The 24,371-nt window shown below is 41.6% G+C and overlaps 1 protein-coding gene across 4 annotated transcripts in view; it reads right to left on the bottom strand.

Moving 5' to 3' along the window:
* The window catches only part of LOC124121264 (pre-mRNA-processing factor 40 homolog A-like), a 52,061-nt gene that overhangs the window by 5,266 nt on the left and 22,424 nt on the right, over nucleotides 1-24,371 (bottom strand). For all 4 annotated transcript variants that reach the window (XM_048387319.1, XM_048387314.1, XM_048387308.1 and 1 more), the window contains exons 14-23: nucleotides 23,628-23,778; nucleotides 15,316-15,449; nucleotides 5,941-6,147; nucleotides 5,044-5,160; nucleotides 4,638-4,694; nucleotides 4,179-4,259; nucleotides 2,204-2,380; nucleotides 1,996-2,095; nucleotides 1,316-1,383; nucleotides 943-1,164 (exon numbers count right to left, since the gene is read on the bottom strand). In XM_048387319.1, the coding sequence (XP_048243276.1) occupies nucleotides 943-1,164; nucleotides 1,316-1,383; nucleotides 1,996-2,095; nucleotides 2,204-2,380; nucleotides 4,179-4,259; nucleotides 4,638-4,694; nucleotides 5,044-5,160; nucleotides 5,941-6,147; nucleotides 15,316-15,449; nucleotides 23,628-23,778 (1,314 nt within the window). The remainder of the gene's footprint in view (nucleotides 1-942; nucleotides 1,165-1,315; nucleotides 1,384-1,995; nucleotides 2,096-2,203; nucleotides 2,381-4,178; nucleotides 4,260-4,637; nucleotides 4,695-5,043; nucleotides 5,161-5,940; nucleotides 6,148-15,315; nucleotides 15,450-23,627; nucleotides 23,779-24,371) is intronic.

Below are 24,371 nucleotides of genomic sequence, written 5' to 3'. Positions count from 1 at the left end.
GAAAAGTTGTTCCCACTCAGTTGAAAAGCAAGGAGCAAGAGCAATAACTTGGTAAAAAAATGAGTTTACGACACCAACTTTCGAACTCATTTGAGATCATGACCAGTAACATCAGTATTTCTCTGACTTAGTTAGTTTTTGAGAAAATTTGTCCACTTTGAGAAGCGGATGGAAGGAAGGAAGGAAGGAAGGACAAACTCCATTCCTATATCCCTCGCCCCACTTGGTGGCGGGGAGAATAACCTGGCGTCATGTCCTGATGTATATGAAATCATACACAAAGTCTTACATGCGATTCTCAGAAATTCTATTCTGTAGGTGGAAAAACTGATATATTGCTTGGTATATGATCCAGATGTGTTCATCTGTCAGTGTCTAGGCTCAGTATCAGCACGAACACCACAATCACAACGATGCATTGGACATATAAGACACTGTTAGATCCATCCATTCCCAACGTGCAGCATGCCCAAGCCAACGCAAGTTTGATTTCCAACAACACATGATAGCATTTCATTGATTTCAAACAATGTTGTCTGTCTATAAATGTGCTCAGTATTAAAAAGGAGGAGCAGTAATTGACACATGACATTTGGCAATCTCGGTTCCCATTACCGCAACTCATTACCTGTCTCATATCCTTGTGGTAATACATGTATCATTTTCTTCCAAACAATTTTGAAAAATGTTCCACACAAGATTTACTTTTAAACAGATTTGAGTACACAGACTGGGTTCAGATGTCTCCATACTAAACCAACACACAACTGCAAAGAACCTGTTTTGACTTATAATGCTAGCCTGTGATTACTCCCGAGTTATCCTGTCTTCCTAAACAAATTAGCTCTCCGTCCATGCTGCTGTTTTTAGCAGAGACTGGGAGACTCTTTCACTAGAATCACACCCACATTGCCATACAGAGGGAAATAAAACACAACAAACCTTATCATGTCTGTCTTTCCTGGAGGACGGTGTTGGAGATTTCTTCCTACGAGAAGACTTACTATCCCTCTCTCGTTCCCTGTCCCTGTCCCGTTCTCTCTCACGTTCCCGTTCCCGGTCCCGATCGCGGTCCCTGTCACGGTCCCGTTCCCGGTCCCGATCTCTTTCTCTCTCTCGATCATGTTCATGCTTCTCATCACTTGAATAGCCAGAACGTGACGGCTGAAAAACACACACCAGCCTTACAGATGAAGAGCTAACACACTATTGTTGTTTCATTAAATTTAATTTATAAATCTGTGGAAAAGTCAGTCTAGGAAATGTGGGTTACAAATTCTTGGCAGCCATCAGTGTCAACAGTGTGGGGACTTACAGATCTGGAGATGTGCTTCTTCTTCTTCTTCTTCTTGTGTTTCTTCGATGTCCGTTCAGGCTCAAATTCTACATAAACAAAATGCAAACTGATACTCATAGAAGTGAGAAAGGAGGACAAGTCATCAGCTTATTTCCTCATATAGGTGCTGCAACAACAAATTGCTTTTTCTTTAACATCTTTTGTTACTATAATCAGAGTAACCTCATGGTCAGTCATGGTGGTCAATCAGGTCAACATCAACTTGCAAAATGTCCACAGAATGTAACAGAAATGAGAACAACTCAACCAGTGGCTGCTAGAGGCCTCCTGATGGACGCAACCCACTATCAGTTGTAGAAATCTACAGTTTCACTTCACATAAGTCAGTTGATGGGATCAAGCAATATTAATGGTAGATGAAAAAAACCTCTAAGACAATGGGATTTTAACTGGTGACTTCTTCCACCCCCTGGGGATAAAGGGCAACAATTGTCCCCAAGCAAACTATGCTTGACATAAGTGATGACAGGTGTCCAGGCTTGGTTGAATGTGTGTCATCGTGAACTCCAACAGCGTTGATTGTTGCTCATAGTCTCAATCACAGGATCATCTCGCCCAGACTTGATTATTTATAGGCTGTGGTCCTATAGCTGGAACAACAAACAACAAACAATACACAATACACAAACAAACCTAACCTCTGTCTGAAGGTGTTCCGGGACTGGGAGACCTGGACTCAGAACGGGATTTCTTCTTCTTTTTTGCTTTGTGTCTTCGATCGTCTTCTTCCGAATCACTCTGAATAAACAAATAATATTCAATTATTGTGACACAACATAATGGAGTCCTGAATCAAAGACAGCCAACAGGCAGTTTAATAATTACATGTCTGTACAAATGACTTACGGAATGTGACCTTGACCTTGACCTCTTGACCTTGTGTTTCTTTGATTTCTTTCTCTTTGCATGGTGGTGCCCACATGTCTCCTCATAGGCAATGACATACTCCCTGAACAGTCTCATTCGCTCAGACTCAAGAGTGATTGCCTCAAAAGCTGTCTCCTGTTCTAACTTTGATCTTATCTGGAACAAAGAGAGATTCCTCTGCTATGAATCAATATCGTTTCTTTGATTAGCACATGAATGCTTCAGTGTTCCATAATGTGAAACCAAAATCCAGCCTAAATGTTTACATTACCATTACCAAGGTCATTGTGACATACTGCATATTGAATTAATGCATCACCCAGACAGCCAGTTTACACAAATCCATGGATAGTGTACACAGAGATTGGTAGTCGAGTGTCTTTCCATAAACCTTAACTTTACATAGTACATGTATTACAATTTGTCATTTCACAGTTACAGGTGTAGGTAGTGTTGGCAGCAGACCCAGGTGTAGGTGTAGGTAGTGTTGGCAGCAGACCCAGGTGTAGGTGTAGGTAGTGTTGGCAGCAGACACAGGGGTTGGTGTAGGTAGTGTTGGCAGCAGACACAGGTGTAGGTGTAGGTAGTGTTGGCAGCAGACACAGGTGTAGGTGTAGGTAGTGTTGGCAGCAGACACAGGTGTAGGTGTAGGTAGTGTTGGCAGCAGACACAGATGAAGGTGTAGGTAGTGTTGGCAGCAGACACAGGTGTAGGTGTAGGTAGTGTTGGCAGCAGACACAGGGGTTGGTGTAGGTAGTGTTGGCAGCAGACACAGGTGTAGGTGTAGGTAGTGTTGGCAGCAGACACAGGTGTAGGTGTAGGTAGTGTTGGCAGCAGACACAGGTGTAGGTGTAGGTAGTGTTGGCAGCAGACACAGGTGTAGGTGTAGGTAGTGTTGGCAGCAGACCCAGGTGTAGGTGTAGGTAGTGTTGGCAGCAGACACAGGTGTAGGTGTAGGTAGTGTTGGCAGCAGACACAGGTGTAGGTGTAGGTAGTGTTGGCAGCAGACACAGGTGTAGGTGTAGGTAGTGTTGGCAGCAGACCCATGTGTAGGTGTAGGTAGTGTTGGCAGCAGACCCATGTGTAGGTGTAGGTAGTGTTGGCAGCAGACCCAGGTGTAGGTGTAGGTAGTGTTGGCAGCAGACCCAGGTGTAGGTGTAGGTAGTGTTGGCAGCAGACCCAGGTGTAGGTGGAGGTAGTGTTGGCAGCAGACACAGGTGTAGGTGTAGGTAGTGTTGGCAGCAGACACAGGTGTAGGTGTAGGTAGTGTTGGCAGCAGACCCAGGTGTAGGTGTAGGTAGTGTTGGCAGCAGACCCAGGTGTAGGTGTAGGTAGTGTTGGCAGCAGACACAGGTGTAGGTGTAGGTAGTGTTGGCAGCAGACACAGGTGTAGGTGTAGGTAGTGTTGGCAGCAGACACAGGTGTAGGTGTAGGTAGTGTTGGCAGCAGACACAGGTGTAGGTGTAGGTAGTGTTGGCAGCAGACCCAGGTGTAGGTGTAGGTAGTGTTGGCAGCAGACACAGGTGTAGGTGGAGGTAGTGTTGGCAGCAGACACAGGTGTAGGTGGAGGTAGTGTTGGCAGCAGACCCATGTGTAGGTGTAGGTAGTGTTGGCAGCAGACCCATGTGTAGGTGTAGGTAGTGTTGGCAGCAGACCCAGGTGTAGGTGTAGGTAGTGTTGGCAGCAGACACAGGTGTAGGTGTAGGTAGTGTTGGCAGCAGACACAGGTGTAGGTGTAGGTAGTGTTGGCAGCAGACCCAGGTGTAGGTGTAGGTAGTGTTGGCAGCAGACCCAGGTGTAGGTGTAGGTAGTGTTGGCAGCAGACACAGGTGTAGGTGGAGGTAGTGTTGGCAGCAGACCCATGTGTAGGTGTAGGTAGTGTTGGCAGCAGACCCATGTGTAGGTGTAGGTAGTGTTGTCACCTGTGTCAGGGTATAACATAGCATGTACTTACGTCATCCCACTTGGTGTCAATATCTATGGGTGGAGACAGCTGTTTCAACAGAGTCTTGAAAGATCCCTCCAGTCGCTTCAGCTGGAAACACAGGATATAGTGTTAAACAGACTCATGTACTTGTCATACTATGCTATTTAAGCAATTTAAAGTGACATACATAGATAATCGTGATATATCCCAGCCAGATTACAACATAAAGTGTGAAAAGTTCTCACCAGTATCAGCTACCCTTTAGGGAAGCTAGGCTCTAGGTTTATACTGTACTGTGTGGGTGAATATTGCTTAACATTGAATTAGAAACATTGCAGCTATCTTTGTCTGAGGTCTCAATATAAATAGTTTCAATATGAGTAACCAAAATGTCTTGATACCGAAATAAATACACATCAGTTTCTTCAACTGTATCACCGATGTGACATGCCATAACTCTTTGAGTACTTGAGGTGAGACATATACCTTCCTGGCCTCGTCCTTCAGCCTCTCTTTCTCACGAGCCTCAGCCTTCTCTATCAGCTGCAAACATGAGATATACAGAATATGTTCACCTGTAGTTTCATCAAGTGATATCATTCATAAAGAGAGAGATTGACTTAACACAGATTACAGTATTTCAAGACCAAAGTGTCAGGGTTGTAGATGTTTGGTAAAACCAGTGTACAAAGGTATGCTGCTGACCGGTCAACCAGGAATCATATCAAGATCGGGGAACTGGGATTTGAACCCTCTGAACATCGAGGTGCGGAGCCTCAGACCACTGGTTTATCTCTGAACCATCAACAAAAGATAATGTATGTCATGACCAGCCACTGACAAATTTATGGTACTCCTAACCTCACATGAGGTCTGATCCTGTGATACATACACTATTATAGGTGAGCTTGATGTTGCCGGTGTCAAGGCTGATAGCCCGTCTGTCACTGCTGATGACAGCTGCAAAGTCATCGTATGTCGTGCTGACCTCCACCACAAAGCCCTTCTCCTGTTTTTAAACAAGCACAGTGTATGACATTAAATATAGTAGATCTGTGAAAGAAACACATGTCCAATACCCGATTGTACTTGGGTGTAATGGAATGATGTAGAGAGGTGGTTACTTCGGGGCCATGATCTTGGAAATTAGGTTGGGAAAGATGGGTGAGATACAACAAGACTAGAGCGCATCAGATGTATAAAGCCAGGGTATCTTTTCAACTGGAAAACCAAATAACAGTATTCATTCTGACAAGTCTCTTTGAATGTCTTCAGTTCTAACCTTTATCACATATCACCGTCTGGCCCTGTAAGTGAAATGTGTCAATATATCAGTCCATTGTTTTTTCCTAGTCTCTGACATTAAACAAGCGGTAATTTTACCTCACTGAGTCTACGACTGTTATATGTCTGGTAAGCACAGTTGTGTAGTGACACTGATTGCTGTATAAAATCCACATGCCTTAGTACATTCTAGCAAATAATGCTCCATCATTTCACAGTCTAGGTCATTAATCCAGATAATACTGATCAAAGGACTGCCACTAATTGAGGAAGACTGACTTTGCTGACTGGCTGTTCATTGTTGCAGGAAAGGCCCAATCTTTACTTATGATCACTGGTGGAATATCTGCACATAGCTAGAGGGACACTTATTACTCAGGTCAGGTTATTTAGCATATAGTATTTAAAAGAGATACTTCAAGTCAAATATCCTCAATAGTCCCAAGGACTTCAAGAAGAAGAGCTAATATCCCTGCCAGTTATTAAGTGTGTGTACTGTACTTACTCGGAGAATCTCCTTCACTATCTTCTTCTCGTCATGGAAGCGGGCCTTGAGGTCCTCAACATAGAACTTGAATAGGTCGAGCGGGGTTGAGCCAGGCTGTCCCAGCATCATGGTGAAGCGCAGGTCTTGACTAATGATGGGATACAGGTCCATCCACAGAGACATGGAGTTGAGCTTGCCCTGGTCGTGCAGCTCGTCCAGGAGAACCTGCATGTCAACACAGATCATGTTAGATGAAGCTACAACAGAGACATGGAGTTGAGCTTGCCCTGGTCGTGCAGCTCGTCCAGGAGAACCCGCAAGTCAACACAGATCATGTTAGATGAAGCTTGTTGGATGCAAACATAAATGACTATCTGTGGTGGTTGCAGAGAATTTGAAAATGTCAAACTTAGCACCAGACAGATGATGTCCACATACACCAAACAACAGATCAGGTGCTGTCCACATACACCTAACAATAGATCAGGTGCTGTCCACATACACCAAACAACAGATCCGGTGCTGTCCACATACACCAAACAACAGATCCGGTGCTGTCCACATACACCAAACAACAGATCAGGTGCTGTCCACATACACCAAACAACAGATCAGGTGCTGTCCACATACACCAAACAACAGATCAGGTGCTGTCCACATACACCAAACAACAGATCAGGTGCTGTCCACATACACCAAACAACAGATCAGGTGCTGTCCACATACACCAAACAACAGATCAGGTGCTGTCCACATACACCTAACAACAGATCAGGTGGTGTCCACATACACCAAACAACAGATCAGGTGCTGTCCACATACACCAAACAACAGATCAGGTGCTGTCCACATACACCAAACAACAGATCAGGTGCTGTCCACATACACTAAAGAACAGATCAGGTGGTGTCCACATACACCAAACAACAGATCAGGTGGTGTCCACATACACCAAACAACAGATCAGGTGGTGTCCACATACACTAAAGAACAGATCAGGTGCTGTCCACATACACCTAACAACAGATCAGGTGGTGTCCACATACACCTAACAATAGATCAGGTGCTGTCCACATACACCAAACAACAGATCAGGTGCTGTCCACATACACCAAACAACAGATCAGGTGGTGTCCACATACACTAAAGAACAGATCAGGTGCTGTCCACATACACCTAACAACAGATCAGGTGGTGTCCACATACACCAAACAACAGATCAGGTGCTGTCCACATACACCAAACAACAGATCAGGTGCTGTCCACATACACCAAACAACAGATCAGGTGCTGTCCACATACACCTAACAACAGATCAGGTGGTGTCCACATACACCAAACAACAGATCAGGTGGTGTCCACATACACCAAACAACAGATCAGGTGGTGTCCACATACACTAAACAACAGATCAGGTGGTGTCCACATACACCAAACAACAGATCAGGTGGTGTCCACATACACTAAACAACAGATCAGGTGGTGTCCACATACACTAAAGAACAGATCAGGTGCTGTCACCCACTGTCACTATACATGCTGAACACAGCTTGGAATAACACAACTTGCAACTGACGAACACTAAAAACTATGGCAATGGCTTGCTTTGAACTCACAATGACTTTGTATGCTTTCACTCACTCTGGTAGTGTGGGAGGGAATCCCAGCTGTGACTCAGCCCAAAAAAGTATGAGAATCTGTACTTTCCTAAGAAAGTGTTATCCTAAATATAACATTTATTCGGTTTGCCTTCAATAAAACAAGACAAAACATAATAACAGGAATTCCAGTTTGGCTAATGCTAAAGATATCCTTATGTCAGGTAAAATTTCAGGCTTTTTAAGGGTGTTACTGTTTGGGCTAATAAATGTTTCAGGATAAATTGCATCCCTAAGAAAGCCATTGTAGATGTGATCTCCTTGATGTTGTGAGCACACATCTAAGTGCACAGCTCTGTCCATCTGAGGCAGCTTCATGTAAAATTATTGTTTGTACAGAAGGGCATGTTTCAACAGAAGGGTTTGTAGGTTCATGCACAAATGTAAAAGCATGCAAAGTTTCCTGAAGTGGTTGGATAGATTAGAAGTGAATTATCAACAGTGATAAATAAGAAACATAACATTATCATTTTCTTATTCATGATTTGAACATATGCCAGAAATAAATAAACTATCCCCCTTTGTATCTGACTATACCACTGTATACAAGCATCACCTACCACACAACAGATAATGCTGGGACGTACATCATGGCGTCACTACAACTGTGATGAAGGCCTCACTTTCTCTAGTCCTTAAATCTCTTTATGACCACTCCCTAACACAGATGAAAGGTAATTGTCATCAACTCAGCTATCAAGTATAATGTGCCATGAAATGTCTGCTGCCTATTTTTATGAACTGAAGAAAATAACTTTGCCAGAGGAAGAAACACCAATTTCTGGGAAATTTTTCGCGACTTTTTCTTTCAAAACATTTGGTACACGTCAAACTTTATTTCTCAGCATCATTTCACAAATGTTGGCAAGACTAAAAGAAGAGAAAAGCACCTGCTTCTTTTTGGCAGATACATTCTCCATGCAGTGGAATGAGGATCCTTGAGAACACAGTGACAGGGCCACAGTGAGTGCTGTGACGGAGGCGTGTGGGGGTGATGTACATTACAGGCTGTCTAGCTCCCACATACCAGCATAACATGTCACCACGGGACTGTGTAAGCCAACTCCAAGACCTTCTTCCTTTAATTACAAGAGCAGGTGCAGGCTGAGATAATTCAATTCTGTCCCTCTTCTTTGTTCAAGCACCAGCGCATATTTAATCTGACGACAGCTACGGGCCACGGAAGCAAGTGCAACTTTGGTAACAATTATAGTGATTACAAACATAAAACTGTCATCAGTTCTGACATGCCTAAAATTTAGGTATGTTTTTTCATCTGAAAGGATGAGAACGTTCTCTTCTTCTGAGACTTGAATTGTCTATGATGGCAACTGGCAGTATTTTTCAGAATAATTAGAACTGTTTCTTGGGCTTATTGATTTGTTGTACATATGACTCAATAGCACCGTTTGTGTACTAATCAATGGTAAAAAACAGCAGCGCATTGTAACAGTTCTGTCCAAGAAATAGTTCTATTGCGTGATGGGTCTAATTCGGCAGTTACACTGACTGATGTGTCTCAGAAGCAGAAGTTGCAATGAGTTGGTTTTCAGTTGCTTTTTGAAAGTATTTCAGTTAGATCACAGTGTGTCAGTTTAATGTGTGAGGAATGCCCAATGTGATGAAGCTCTTGTACAATTACCACTCTGTGGAAAAGCTGATTAATATACCTCTAGGCCTACAGACAGGGTGGGTTTCACTGTACACTGGGACAAAATGTCAGTATACATGATAGCATCCACATGACATTATTAACATTTATATGTTTATATTTCACAGTGTAAATGTAAATGATTAATGTTTCTGGGTCAAAAGTTTTCATGAGTGAGTGAGTGAGTGTTTTACGTCGCTTTTAGCAATATTCCAGCAACATCACGGCGGGGGACACCAGAAATAGGTTTCACACATTGTATCCATGTGGGGAATCATTGTCATGAAACAAGGGGACATGAGGGAATGGATAACAGCACAGCCATTGTCAGAGATCCCCAGTCAGCCCGGGGACAAGGTCACTAAACGAATAATCGCCGCGAATAGCTGCAAAATTGCTGATGCGGCGTTAAGCAATATTCACTCACTCACTCACTAAACGAATAAACTGACAGTTGTCCCCACAGCACAGTCTCAGGACTTGACATTGATGCTGCTAATTAACTTAGTAAAACAGGCTCATACTGCAGAGCCAGGAGGCTCATCAGCCTAAGTTTACAAAATATTCCCACAATCAATGTCCACATGTCCACAGGTTTCCATTCACTCAGCTACAGACTTTTGGGAAACATGTAATTGAAAATAATGGAATTCTTTACATTTTTTGTTATATTTTGCAAAGAAGTATATCATTAACTTTGTTTATTTGATGAAGCTTATTAAGGTGACAAACATCAATGCCCAGCATTTTAAAACTTTAATTTGAATTTGCAAATAGTTTCAACAAAACAACATCACAAAGATTTTATCAAAATGTGGTGTTATCATAAGAAGAAACACACCATGCCAAATGTCAGCTTCATGAGTCAAGGAAGAAGTCAGTAAAGAGCATGCAAAAAGAACAAAGCTCTTTCCAATGCAAAGGTCAGTGTCAGGGTATTGTGAGAGTCATAGCTCTGTGGCCCAAGCAAAGAGTGAGCGAGTGAGTGAGTGAGTGAGTGAGTGAGTGAGTGAGTGAGTACCCTAGCTCTGTGGCCCAAGCAAAGAGTGAGTGAGTGAGTGAGTGAGTGAGTGAGTGAGTGAGTGGAGTGGAGTGGAGTGGAGTGGAGTGGAGTGGAGCGGAGTGGAGTGGAGTGGAGTGGAGTTTACGCCGCTTTTAGCAATGTTCCAGCAATATCACGGTGGGGCACACCAGAAATGGGCTTCACACATTGTAACCATGTCGGGAATCGAACCCGGGTCTTCGGCGTGACAAGCAAACGCTTTAACCACTAGGCTACCCGACCGCCCCTTAAGCAAAGAGTAATTTGGCTTTGACCAGCCATTGGGTAACTGACACACGTGTCACATTGGCCAAAACACTGGCCAGCTGTCTGTGGACAGTTTGAGTCTGAACTTGTGTCACTGTTTACCCTTACACCTCATTGTGTAGGATGGTTAGACTTGGCCTGGACCATAAGACTGACTCACACAGAAGCATTCATAGTTTGCACACAGATTTTTCAATTCATACCTCCATGAACAGAACAAAATACAGTCAACCCTTATAAATTAAATTCGACAATGAAAACATGAGTTAAGAACAAAAGTTGATTAAAAACAATTATATAAATCAAAGCAGACAAACATGATGAGATCGATAAACATTCCAGGTGTAGGAATACAAGGTGATCAGGTGATTGTTTCATTGATGCAGATAACTTGAAGTCAGAAGCTAACGATGGAGAGTAATGTCAAACAAAGTTTATTGGACTGGTCAATCAAGGCAAAAGGCAAGGGGAAAAACTTTTACGAATCAGGCAAATATGTCAGAGAGAAGGCGGCTGTTTCAAATGACATGGTTAGTAATCGCCAGATTCAAACATTAGTCTCATGAAACTGAAAGATATTGCTGGGAAAATGTGAGTTTGGAACTCAAAGAAACCCGAAGAAAACAGACGACATGAAATTTGATATGCTAACCCTGAACAGAAATCTAAACCTTCACATCACACTCATCCACAACTAACATTGAACTAGTGATGTCAAACTTCATGAATTTTAGAATGAAATAACATGTTTCACAATGTTGAATGTTTGCATATGCCTTAAAAGACCCCAAAGACTGTGATGTGACCTACTTTATTTACTACCCTGTGATGCACTCCATGATGCCCCAGGCACAGGACCCTTAGACTTTCAAAATTAGGCTCCCAAACGCTCTTGAATTTTGTATGAGGCATGTTCCTGAAGTCCTCTAACAGTCTAATTGCTTCAAAATGACCAACACACAGAGTTTTCCTCAGAGGAAACTCAGTACCCAGTAGGTTCTACATTGTGTCAGGAACGCATGTGTCACCTACCACAAAGCTCTCCCTGTTGTTTGGACACACAATACCCAGTAGGTTCTACATTGTGTCAGGAATGCATGTGTCACCTACTACAAAGCTCTCCCTGTTGTTTGGACACACAATACCCAGTAGGTTCTACATTGTGTCAGGAATGCATGTGTCACCTATCACAAAGCTCTCCCTGTTGTTATGACACACAATACCCAGTAGGTTCTACATTGTGTCAGGAATGCATGTGTCACCTACCACAAAGCTCTCCCTGTTGTTTGGACACACAATACCCAGTAGGTTCTACATCGTGTCAGGAATGCATGTGTCACCCACCACAAAGCTCTACCTGTTGTTTGGACACACAATACCCAGTAGGTTCTACATTGTGTCAGGAATGCATGTGTTACCTACCACAAAGCTCTCCCTGTTGTTTGGACACACAATACCCAGTAGGTTCTACATTGTGTCAGGAATGCATGTGTCACCTATCACAAAGCTCTCCCTGTTGTTATGACACACAATACCCAGTAGGTTCTACATTGTGTCAGGAATGCATGTGTCACCTACCACATAGCTCTCCCTGCTGTTTGGACACTCAATACCCAGTAGGTTCTACATTGTGTCAGGAATGCATGTGTCACCTACCACAAAGCTCTCCCTGCTGTTTGGACACTCAGTACCCAGTAGGTTCTACATTGTGTCAGGAATGCATGTGTCACCTACCACAAAGCTCTCCCTGTTGTTATGACACTCAATACCCAGTAGGTTCTACATTGTGTCAGGAATGCATGTGTCACCTACCACAAAGCTCTCCCTGTTGTTTGGACACTCAGTACCCAGTAGGTTCTACATTGTGTCAGGAATGCATGTGTCACCTACCACAAAGCTCTCCCTGTTGTTTGGACACACAATACCCAGTAGGTTCTACATTGTGTCAGGAATGCATGTGTCACCTACCACAAAGCTCTACCTGTTGTTTGGACACACAATACCCAGTAGGTTCTACATTGTGTCAGGAATGCATGTGTCACCTACCACAAAGCTCTACCTGTTGTTTGGACACTCAGTACCCAGTAGGTTCTACATTGTGTCAGGAATGCATGTGTCACCTACCACAAAGCTCTACCTGTTGTTTGGACACTCGGTACCCAGTAGGTTCTACATTGTGTCAGGAATGCATGTGTCACCTACCACAAAAGCTCTACCTGTTGTTTGGACACACAATACCCAGTAGGTTCTACATTGTGTCAGGAATGCATGTGTCACCTACCACAAAGCTCTCCCTGTTGTTTGGACACTCAGTACCCAGTAGGTTCTACATTGTGTCAGGAATGCATGTGTCACCTATCACAAAGCTCTCCCTGTTGTTTGGACACACAATACCCAGTAGGTTCTACATTGTGTCAGGAATGCATGTGTCACCTATCACAAAGCTCTCCCTGTTGTTTGGACACACAATACCCAGTAGGTTCTACATTGTGTCAGGAATGCATGTGTCACCTACCACAAAGCTCTCCCTGTTTGGACACACAATACCCAGTAGGTTTCTACATTGTGTCAGGAATGCATGTGTCACCTATCACAAAGCTCTCCCTGTTGTTTGGACACACAATACCCAGTAGGTTCTACATTGTGTCAGGAATGCATGTGTCACCTACCACAAAGCTCTACCTGTTGTTTGGACACACAATACCCAGTAGGTTCTACATTGTGTCAGGAATGCATGTGTCACCTACCACAAACATCTACCTGTTGTTTGGACACACAATACCCAGTAGGTTCTACATTGTGTCAGGAATGCATGTGTCACCTACCACAAAGCTCTACCTGTTGTTTGGACACACAATACCCAGTAGGTTCTACATTGTGTCAGGAATGCATGTGTCACCTACCACAAAGCTCTCCCTGTTGTTTGGACACACAATACCCAGTAGGTTCTACATTGTGTCAGGAATGCATGTGTCACCTACCACAAAGCTCTCCCTGTTGTTTGGACACACAATACCCAGTAGGTTCTACAGTGTGTCAGGAATGCATGTGTCACCTACCACAAAGCTCTCCATGTTGTTTGGACACACAATACCCAGTAGGTTCTACATTGTGTCAGGAATGCATGTGTCACCTACCACAAAGCTCTCCCTGTTGTTTGGACACACAATACCCAGTAGGTTCTACATTGTGTCAGGAATGCATGTGTCACCTACCACAAAGCTCTCCCTGTTGTTTGGACACACAATACCCAGTAGGTTCTACATTGTGTCAGGAATGCATGTGTTACCTACCACAAAGCTCTCCCTGCTGTTTGGACACACAATACTCAGTAGGTTCTACATTGTGTCAGGAATGCATGTGTCACCTACCACAAAGCTCTCCCTGTTGTTTGGACACTCAATACCCAGTAGGTTCTACATTGTGTCAGGAACGCATGTGTCACCTACCACAAAGCTCTCCCTGTTGTTTGGACACACAATACCCAGTAGGGTCTACATTGTGTCAGGTATGCATGTGTCACCTACCACAAAGCTCTCCCTGTTGTTTGGACACACAATACCCAGTAGGTTCTACATTGTGTCAGGAATGCATGTGTCACCTACTACAAAGCTCTACCTGTTGTTTGGACACACAATACCCAGTAGGTTCTACATTGTGTCAGGAATGCATGTGTCACCTACCACAAAGCTCTCCCTGTTGTTTGGACACACAATACCCAGTAGGTTCTACATTGTGTCAGGAATGCATGTGTCACCTACCACAAAGCTCTCCCTGTTGTTTGGACACACAATACCCAGTAGGTTCTACATTGTGTCAGGAATGCATGTGTCACCTACCACAAAGCTCTCCCTGTTGTTTGGACACACAATACCCAGTAGGTTCTACATTGTGTCAGGAATGCATGTGTCACCTATCACAAAGCTCTCCCTGTTGTTATGACACACAATACCCAGTAGGTTCTACATTGTGTCAGGAATGCATGTGTCACCTACCACAAAGCTCTCCCTGTTGTTTGGACACTCAATACCCAGTAGGTTCTACATTGTGTCAGGAATGCATGTGTCACCTATCACAAAGCTCTCCCTGTTGTTTGGACACACAATACCCAGTAGGTTCTACATTGTGTCAGGAATGCATGTGTCACCTACCACAAAGCTCTCCCTGTTGTTTGGACACTCAGTACCCAGTAGGTTCTACATTGTGTCAGGAATGCATGTGTCACCTATCACAAAGCTCTCCCTGTTGTTTGGACACACAATACCCAGTAGGTTCTACATTGTGTCAGGAATGCATGTGTCACCTATCACAAAGCTCTCCATGTTGTTTGGACACACAATACCCAGTAGGTTCTACATTGTGTCAGGAATGCATGTGTTACCTACCACAAAGCTCTCCCTGCTGTTTGGACACACAATACCCAGTAGGTTCTACATTGTGTCAGGAATGCATGTGTCACCTACTACAAAGCTCTCCCTGTTGTTTGGACACACAATACCCAGTAGGTTCTACATTGTGTCAGGAATGCATGTGTCACCTACTACAAAGCTCTCCCTGTTGTTTGGACACACAATACCCAGTAGGTTCTACATTGTGTCAGGAATGCATGTGTCACCTACCACAAAGCTCTACCTGTTGTTTGGACACACAATACCCAGTAGGTTCTACATTGTGTCAGGAATGCATGTGTCACCTACCACAAAGCTCTCCCTGTTGTTTGGACACACAATACCCAGTAGGTTCTACATTGTGTCAGGAATGCATGTGTCACCTACCACAAAGCTCTCCCTGTTCTTGCGCTGCTGGCGCTTCATCCTCCGCCGCTCCCGCTCCCGCTCGTCATCATACTCCTGCTCCAGCATGCGAATGTGGTCCTCAAAACAGATCAGGGCATCCTCCTTGTCCATATCTGACACCAGAAACAGTGATCAAAGTCAGTCGGCATATCAGCAGTGTTGAAAAAATAAAACCCCAGGTTGCCATAGGACCCACAGACTTTAGACCCTAACTTAAACTCTTCAGACCCTCATTTAAAAAACTACATCTTATTGTGACCAAAAAAACAACAAGTAAATTTACTGCAGGCCAAAAGTACCCATGTAACTTTGAAACTATGAGTTCAACATCAGATCTACCTGCCATGGGCCTACAGGCAGGCATTTACTTGAAACAATGCATATCACTCTCGTCAACTTAAGCACCCAAGTCAAATTTAATTTATCTTAGACCTCTAATAATTGCAAACAAGGCTAAACTCAACTTAAACATACTAAAATGACACAAAGATATAAGTTCAGGCTAGTACATAATGACTTCATGAGACCACACAGAGCAAGCATTGGGTGCCAACCCCCTAGGTAACGGAGTGGACAAGAAAACCTGCCCCAGGTCGTCCTGTAAGGCAGACCCACCCCTGTTCCCTGGACACCTGTCAGTGTTCTGTTACTCAATACAGACTGGGATCATTACAATCTCTCATTTGTAAAGAGAATTCCAGTAGCTGCATGCTATTGAAACAATAATCAATACCAGTTCTTCACTTTTCCCAAAACATCCATTAACTCTAAATGTGATTGTCCTTTGGACTGGTTCGTGTTTTGTATTTAAGATAAGAATAAAATGCTTTCAGAACTATTATCCATTGATCTTATCTGACTACAAATGAGTTTGTCGCCAGGCATTGTCTCTAACACTGCTTCTTCCATGGTGAGTGTGTATTTTCAAAATACAGACAGAGAGTGAGTGAGTGAGTTGGGTTTAACGCCGCTTTTAACAGTATTCCAGTCATATCGTGGCGTGTCAGCTTAATGTGGGAGGAAAGCCCGAAGTGATGCAAGTCTCAGATGTTTACCACTTCGGTGAAACCCACGAGCACGGGTATGGAGCTGACAAACCCAGAAACATAACCGGGGTGAACCGGGGTGAACCGGGATTCGAAACCCACAATCATAGGTTTCTGGCATGCCCAAGGGACGCAACTCTGCACAGCGAATCGCGGTACCTTAGACGACTGGACCACCCGTGCCCCCTACAATACAGACAGACTGAGAGGGGAAATAACCAGGCAGCTGAAGACTGCTGACGAGTAGTAACACCCATGACTGAACATGCTGGTGTTTGTTGCTTAACACACCACGCCTGTATTCCAACTATAAATATTCAAATCTGGACCAGACAAACCAGTGATTGATATCATGAGCAACCACAATGGCCATAAGAGTACAATCACATGCATTCAACTTCATCACCGAGCCTGACCACAGAAGTCATAACTCACCTCCGACAGCCAGCACGGGTTTCTAACTCAAAATGTCCAGCAGTTAAACATGGGGGTGAGGGTGATGACAAAAGACACCATCCCACATGGAACAGTGATCGATCATATTACTTGACACACTGATATCCTGGCTATCCTTGACTTACAGTAAGCAGCAGGTATCAAGGTAATACTCATTTTTTTTATATTTGGTAACAAATATTGAAAATTATACTCCGATGAACACATAAAACTGTCATGGACAATTGGCAAAACATAACTATATCAGAGACAATCCAAACTACTGTATAATCTGGTAATAAACTGCATTATTTGAGAAAGGTTGTCAGACAGGGAGATTTCCCCAGGTTCAAGTGCTCCCATGGGTACAATGTGTGAAGCCTTGTGAGAGTATTGCACTCATGCGGCACTAGTGCAACCATTGACTATAAATTTACCCATGGAGGTAGAATATTAACTTTCCTATCAGAATGTGTATGTAAAATAAATTGGAAATACAAGACTGGTTTGAAAAAGGACAATGCTTAGTAATGCATGAACAGGAAATCTGGACTTTTTTACATACACCAAGACAAGAGATGAGTACATGGTGCACCAACAGTTTTCTTTGACAGCTCTACGTAAACTTCTGTGAGCAGACATAATACTGTCTGAAGCCTGAACCGCTTATGATATAGCAAAGTGATCTGTATGCTTATGTAATGTTACACATTCTATGACGTCAAAAGAAAATACAGAGATACACATCCATGTGGCAGGACTCCCTTTGTTTAGAAATAGTACATTATTCAGTTCTCTGTGATGGAACGACAACATATTTCTGTATTGTTTTGTTCATGGGGAAGCAAACTGTTCTAACAGACATTTCAATATTGAAACCATGTACCTCTTGGTACCATCACAAATAATATGGTGAAATGGAGACCTTAGACTCCCACGTGCACCTGAATGTGTAAGTGTAATCTGACTCAATGTGCACATTATTAATGAGTAGCAGCCTCATCATCAAATGTACTGAATTACAGGAGAAGTAAAAGATTTGACATCATGGTTTGTTTTGTCTCTGAAGGCATTAGGGAAAGGCATTTTGGTATTTCTAAGATGCTTTGCTAAACAGTCAAACAGTATTAGAAATTTTGGCATTAGTCCTATAGGTCCTTGCCAAACTGCCTAATAGCTAAGATATCACAAGGACCAGTAGAAATTTGCCATTATCAAGGGTTTTTCAATAATATGTTATCATTATAAGGACGAGAAGACCAAAATTGTTAGTTTCCATCACTGCCAAAGGGTAATAAACTACAGTTATATATACACTATAACACTTTAATCGTTCTGGGAAAAACGATACATTATTACAACAAACATGGGGTTAGAGCAAACCTTATAACTTTTCTGAGAGCCCGAGTTTAAGACTAACCTTGTGTTTTATTAGATATGGGTTTAAAATCAAATCTGTAATAAGCGTGTAAAACTATACTTTATTACACCACACATGGGGGTAGAACAATTGTGAACAAGCAAATATAATTTTAATATCGGACATGCATGCATTCCATCGGAATGCGGTTGTTCCGCCTCATTTGTTTCAGTACAATACATTTATATGAAGAGGAAATTATGAAGTAAACCCTTCTGAGTCTTCAGTTATCAGGATAAATTGTAAAAGGTTTGCCCAACAGATTGGGTACATGTCAAGTTTGGGATTTTTAACAATTTTTACAGAAATAAAGTACTCTCCTGAGAATTCAATATGTAAGAAATAGTGAAACATGAAAAACAAAAATGAGAGGAGTAAATCCTTTGTGGTCAAATGTGCACCTGGCATCAATATTCTGTCAATTAAACCACCCAAAACAATTTTAGAAGTTGCTGTTAGGAACTTGCCACAATGACTCACAATTACACTGCAAAGGTAACATGGACATGCTGCAGTTTGAAACATTTACATGTTAAAATACTAAACTTGTTTGTTTCTAGCTGTTTTCTCATACAGAATAGTTGACTTGACTCAGTGTCATGGTGATGGGTGTAAGTCAGTTGTCAGTTGTCCTACTTTACCTTTATGAGTGAGTCTATGGACGCTATTCTGTCAAGTGACTGGGTTTTCCACACAAAATGTTGTATATGCAGTATCGAGATACATATCGTATGATGGCTTCTGTATCAAGATATGTATGGTAGGGTGTGTTCACTGACAGTAGTATGCAGGATGTTTACAGGAGGATTATTGTTGATTAAGGAACTTGGTCAGTGTTGCCTTTGTGATTTAGTGTCAAGCTAAGACAACTTCTGTTGAATTTACCAACTCAGTGTAATGAATCTGGTTTTAATTAATCAAGTCTTGCTACAACACACACATTAGGTTATCCCCAAGAAATGTATTATTCAAAGTGTTTAAAATGCCTAAATTTATAACTGGTTGATCAAGTAGCTGTTTTACAACAGACTATTTATAACTGAACACATTGAAAACAATAAAGTCACTAAAATATGAATGTTTTACGAAAGTGGAGAATACATCATGGAAGCCCTGTGCCACAGAAACAATCAGATCGTGACAGTTGAAAAGAACAGACCCACAACTGAATGTCAACCTCTTTACCTCAACCAAAAGGTTGTAAGTCACTTTTTGAAAGGCATATTATGGCAATCAATTGATTTGCAGTTAACATTAACTTTCTCTTCATATTCAGAATAAATCATTGATGGCCAATAAAATAATTGACAATCAACATGGTAACTCCAAACTAACTGCAGCAATGTTACTTGTTCTGCAACAAGTAATACTGTATGCAATTGCTCAACCAGATGGATTTCCTTCACAATATTCAACTTCAACACTCTCTGGGACTTTGGTAGTTTGGTGGGGGGGGAGTTGTTTATTTGTCAATCTAGAGTTTTTGTCCCAGACTTTGTGTGCTAGTTGTTTCTTTGTTAGTTGTTAATTTTTTGTCAGCAATATTCCAACCACATGACCGAGGTCTGTAAATAATCAAGTCTGGACCAGACAATCCAGTGATTGACATAATGAGCTTAGATATGTACAATACAATACATGCATCAACCAAGTCAGCAAGCCTGACTTCCCGATCCTGAAGGTCAAGTGAGCACATGGGTTGCTGAAGACAGATCTTCACCGACTGTCTCCGTTCTTTGGTGATATCAGACAGCTTGGTGATCATGACATAATGTGACACCATGTTTACTATGTTATGATTCTTAAATCAGCACTCCTGAATGATATCAACATGATTAATGTTTAATTTAATGAGCCTTGTTAATTAAATAAGGTTCCTGTTTTCTCATCCAAGTGTAAAAAAACTCTGCAACAATGAAGCACCACCACAAGCAATGAACCCTCATCCTAGTGTTTTACAACATCAACATTCATCATATAACAACAGATTTGCTGACTTGAAGAAGTATACTTCAGACATACCATGGAAGTCACTCGATGTCACCATATTTGGACATGATAACTGACCAGTGAGACTGTCTTCCATGTGGGCACTATCAAAGTAATAACTACCAGTGTTACTCGTACATGTCAGTAATGTCACACCACACATAAGAAAGATGTGGGAAATACATAACTGCATTTGTTTTTATCATGTTTATTCATTTGAGAAATTAGTAGCAAAGTGTTCTAAAAGAATAAGGCTTTATCTACACGTGGACAAATATTCAAAAAGTTTGAATATTACTAATAATATGATGACTATGTTTATGTAAGAATGTTGGTCCTGTGTTTCTGTATGTTCTGTAGTAAAGTGGGAATGTGGTCAGGCAAAATGCACAGTATAAGGCTGAAAACAAAAACATAATTGGTTCTCAGGCAATAGCTTTTGAAAATATCGTACGGGTGGGTGGCCTTTTTTTTTTGTGGTTGCGTACAAACTAGTAAGAATTCAAATCCATATATCGCTGTGTATAAGGCGAGTTTTTCATAACTAGAATTAGGAGGCTTTCTGTGTGTGGGGGGGATGGGGGGTGGGGGGTTGGGGGGGGGGGCAGCATCCTTTACACAGGGTTGAGTTTTTTAATGTTTTTGTCCGCAACACAAAGACATTACTGATAACATGTAACACCAGAAATACCATGTCAACAAATCCGTACTGAAGTATGCTAATTAATCATATAATTACACTGTCTGGTTATAAAAAGTGTTCATCATATATCTGGACTTATGGTTGTAATTTTATTCAACATTTCATTCAATATTGTTTCAATTCATTTCGGCAAAATGGTATGTGAAGTGATCAGAAGATTGCAAAACTCAACATTATTTACAGCAACCAGGGTCATATTGCTGCTCTTGACACTTTGAAACGAATTTTAGTGGATAGAAATATCATAAATGCCATACATTGAATCGCCGAAAGTCACATTTGTTGTAGTTTGACCATTATATGTCAACAAAGTTTTCGCCATCGCGGGCGCGGGAGCATCGATGAAAAAATATCAGGCAATGGCGATCAGCTGAACCAAAGTGCTTCGCTTATCGTTATTAATTTATTTCACATATATATAGTAAAGCTGCAACTAACATGATATTGGAATAAATTATTCCTGATAAAATAATAGTTTCAGATCCCATTCTTCCGCTCATTGTATCAAAATCCTGTAAAATTGACCGAATCACCTGTAGATTTCGAGAAACGTGTGTACAGATGATTGCTACTTCCGGCTCAGGTTACGAGACAAGACACACGGTAATCTTAATCTCTGCATATAAAACAATGCCAAACAGAACAGGAAATACAATTTAATCGGTAAATCATCATGTCTAGCAATGTTTTATCTCAAATTTGTATGGGCCAAGTCTAATTGTTATTATCTGTTCGTTTCCCTGAATTTGCTGAAGGGATACGATGTAATTTTTTTCTGTGGAAGACAAACACATTTTTATTGCAAATGTAGGGATTTTGTATGCACTGGTGACGTGCTTCATTCTGATTCCCTTTATAGATGGGGTATATAATTTAGCATCGATTTCCCGCTTATTTTACACATGTAATTGTAAATCTTAAACTCTGCGTATGAAGTATTGTCCCACATACGGTACAAAAAATACCATTAAATTTGTATTTGAAACCATCATCATGTCTTGTGATGTTGTATCGCAAATTTAATGTTTTCATTGACCAAATTTGCAAACAGCAAAACAAGCACACAAACTCCTATTGCCGCCATGACCATAACACACGAGATGTGCAGTAATTTGAGTAAAGCAGTGAGCATGAGAGGGGAAGTAACTCCACGTTATATTGGATCGCATTGTTTTTAAGTTTTGCAGCACTTCACTGTTGGGGGCCATGTGTTCGAGACACGGAAAATTTAAGGATTTCTTTTTTTTTTTAAAATGGAAATAAAAACGAAACGTGCGGCAGACTTTATGATGATGCGGCGGTGCCTGAGAACCAAGAATATTTTTTTCTTTTACCCTAACCCTTCCTTTTTTATTCAAACAGTTAGACTTGATCATAAATCTCAGAAAAGAGTTGCAGCCAGCAGACAACCATAAGCGTGATAAGTATTCAAATATCTTACAAACGTCATTATACAGAAGTCCCAGAGGCTGTTACATGGGCAAAGGGAGGTAATACCAGTGTAACAGGAGGCAATCACTGATGACCCTGTGACGAGGATTGTGTTGACTCTGGCATGTCTAATGTCTACATACAGGGGTGTTCAATTAGTATGCCCTACTTGCCCGACCTGGGAAAGTAAAGTGGCGGCCAATTGGAAAAATAATTTAGTTGCCCTCGGGCAGGTATGACAATCTGAAGTATTAACTTAGAAGATGCATTGTGTGTTTGTCAACTGCAGATAAAATATGTTACTTGACATTTTTCTATTCCACTTATCTCCCAATAGCTGTTGCTGCAGTTAAAAAGAATTTGTTGTTAAAAGTTGTCTTCTTTTCTCTAATTTAGCAGGGCAAGTTGATGATCAGACTGGGCAAGTAAAATATTAAGGTATAAAATAAAATATAAAGTTTACTTGCCCTTGGGCAAGTAGGAAATGTTGGTATTGGAACATCCCTGTACACCATTGATCAAGTTCTCTGTACTACAGCCTTTAAGTTTAAGTAGTAGAGAGAGCAATACTGATTGGTAGATCCAATTAATTCTATTTTTCAACCATATTGACTGGATTTGGGTTTCAGCCAAGACATTTGCTCATGAAATCTGTGGCTTCACATGTAATGACTTTCTTTTGGTATATATTATTAAAGTTTTATCAAATCATTAAAAAAAAATGACACTATAAAGGTTTCAAGGCTTATTCATACACTGTGGTATTTGGTACTTGATGGGGAATGCACAGAGTGCACAGAGTCTCTGGTCCTGTTAGTAGAGAAATACAAGCACCTTTCACAACCACACTACACCCTCGACAGGGTGTTACCAGATACCAAATGGTGCATCTTATATCCATGAAAACTGAATGCAAATGAAAAATGGATGCAAATATAATACAGATGACTATGTCTGTCTAAATCATTAAAACTAAGTCAATTATAGCATTCAGGGCAGATACAATCCCCACACACCACAGAGGCGGTCAGTGAGCACAGTATATTGAGATTCAAAGATGTTCACATAAAACAAGTACGCAAACACATGCAAAAGCATTACACAAGAAAACCCACAAGAAAACCCACAAGAAAACCCCCGAGAACTCTGACCCCAGTTCCATACCTTCCCACACATGATAGTCTGTCCATCTTTACCACCTGCAAACCATCCTACAGTTCCCAGCCTACATCTATGACAAAGAGGAGACAACACTGTATGAACTCACTCTGTAGATCCGGGTCCTCTGTGAAGCGGGGGTTGTCCAGCAGCATGGCTTGAGCTTCCGACCATGTAGTGCAGTATGTGAGACTCGGCATGCTGTCAAGGATTTCATTGAACAGTTTGGTGTTGCGCTTTCTTAGTGTCTTGGCTTCCTCCTGAAGGCATGAGAGAATGAATGAGAAGCTACAGAAGTGGCCATGTTCATGCTAAATCCACACACCACGCAACAAGACACTGTTGGTTGAAGTGAGGTAAAAGTTGATGTTCTCACTACACCAACACAAGGTTCATACAAAAATTAATGTAGTCTTTTGTTCACCATGTTCAGGCCTTCTCAAATCTTTCATCATACTAGGCTAAAAGTAAGTGTGCTTTCAAAAGATAAATGAGGAGAATCTTACATTGATTTTCTGTCAGAAAAGCTCCATTTGTACATTCAATTACACAATCAAAATATTAAAGTCCAGACATATTATCTATAGACTGAATTACAGACTAATCTTTGGCTATATAATGTGATCATGCAGTATTAGAAAAAGTAAATACAATATATTTATTGGTATAGTCCTTGAGTTAACTCATTGTTTCAAGGCATTTAATGAAATATTTAGGGCTTCTCACAGCAGATTCCAACTGAAGGCTTTGTCAAGCTGGGCACCAATCCAGAAAGCAATCATAGCACTATGACTGTCATAACTGATGTGAAGAATGGGAGTTACAATTATCTTAGTGCTATGATCTGGGGAAC

This window comes from Haliotis rufescens, unplaced genomic scaffold (assembly GCF_023055435.1).
Source record: "Haliotis rufescens isolate VD_foot unplaced genomic scaffold, xgHalRufe1.0.p SCAF_10, whole genome shotgun sequence".
In the NCBI taxonomy this organism is placed as follows: domain Eukaryota; kingdom Metazoa; phylum Mollusca; class Gastropoda; order Lepetellida; family Haliotidae; genus Haliotis; species Haliotis rufescens.
The sequence above is the reverse complement of the archived record's forward strand: the minus strand, read 5'-3'. Positions and strand labels throughout refer to the sequence as shown.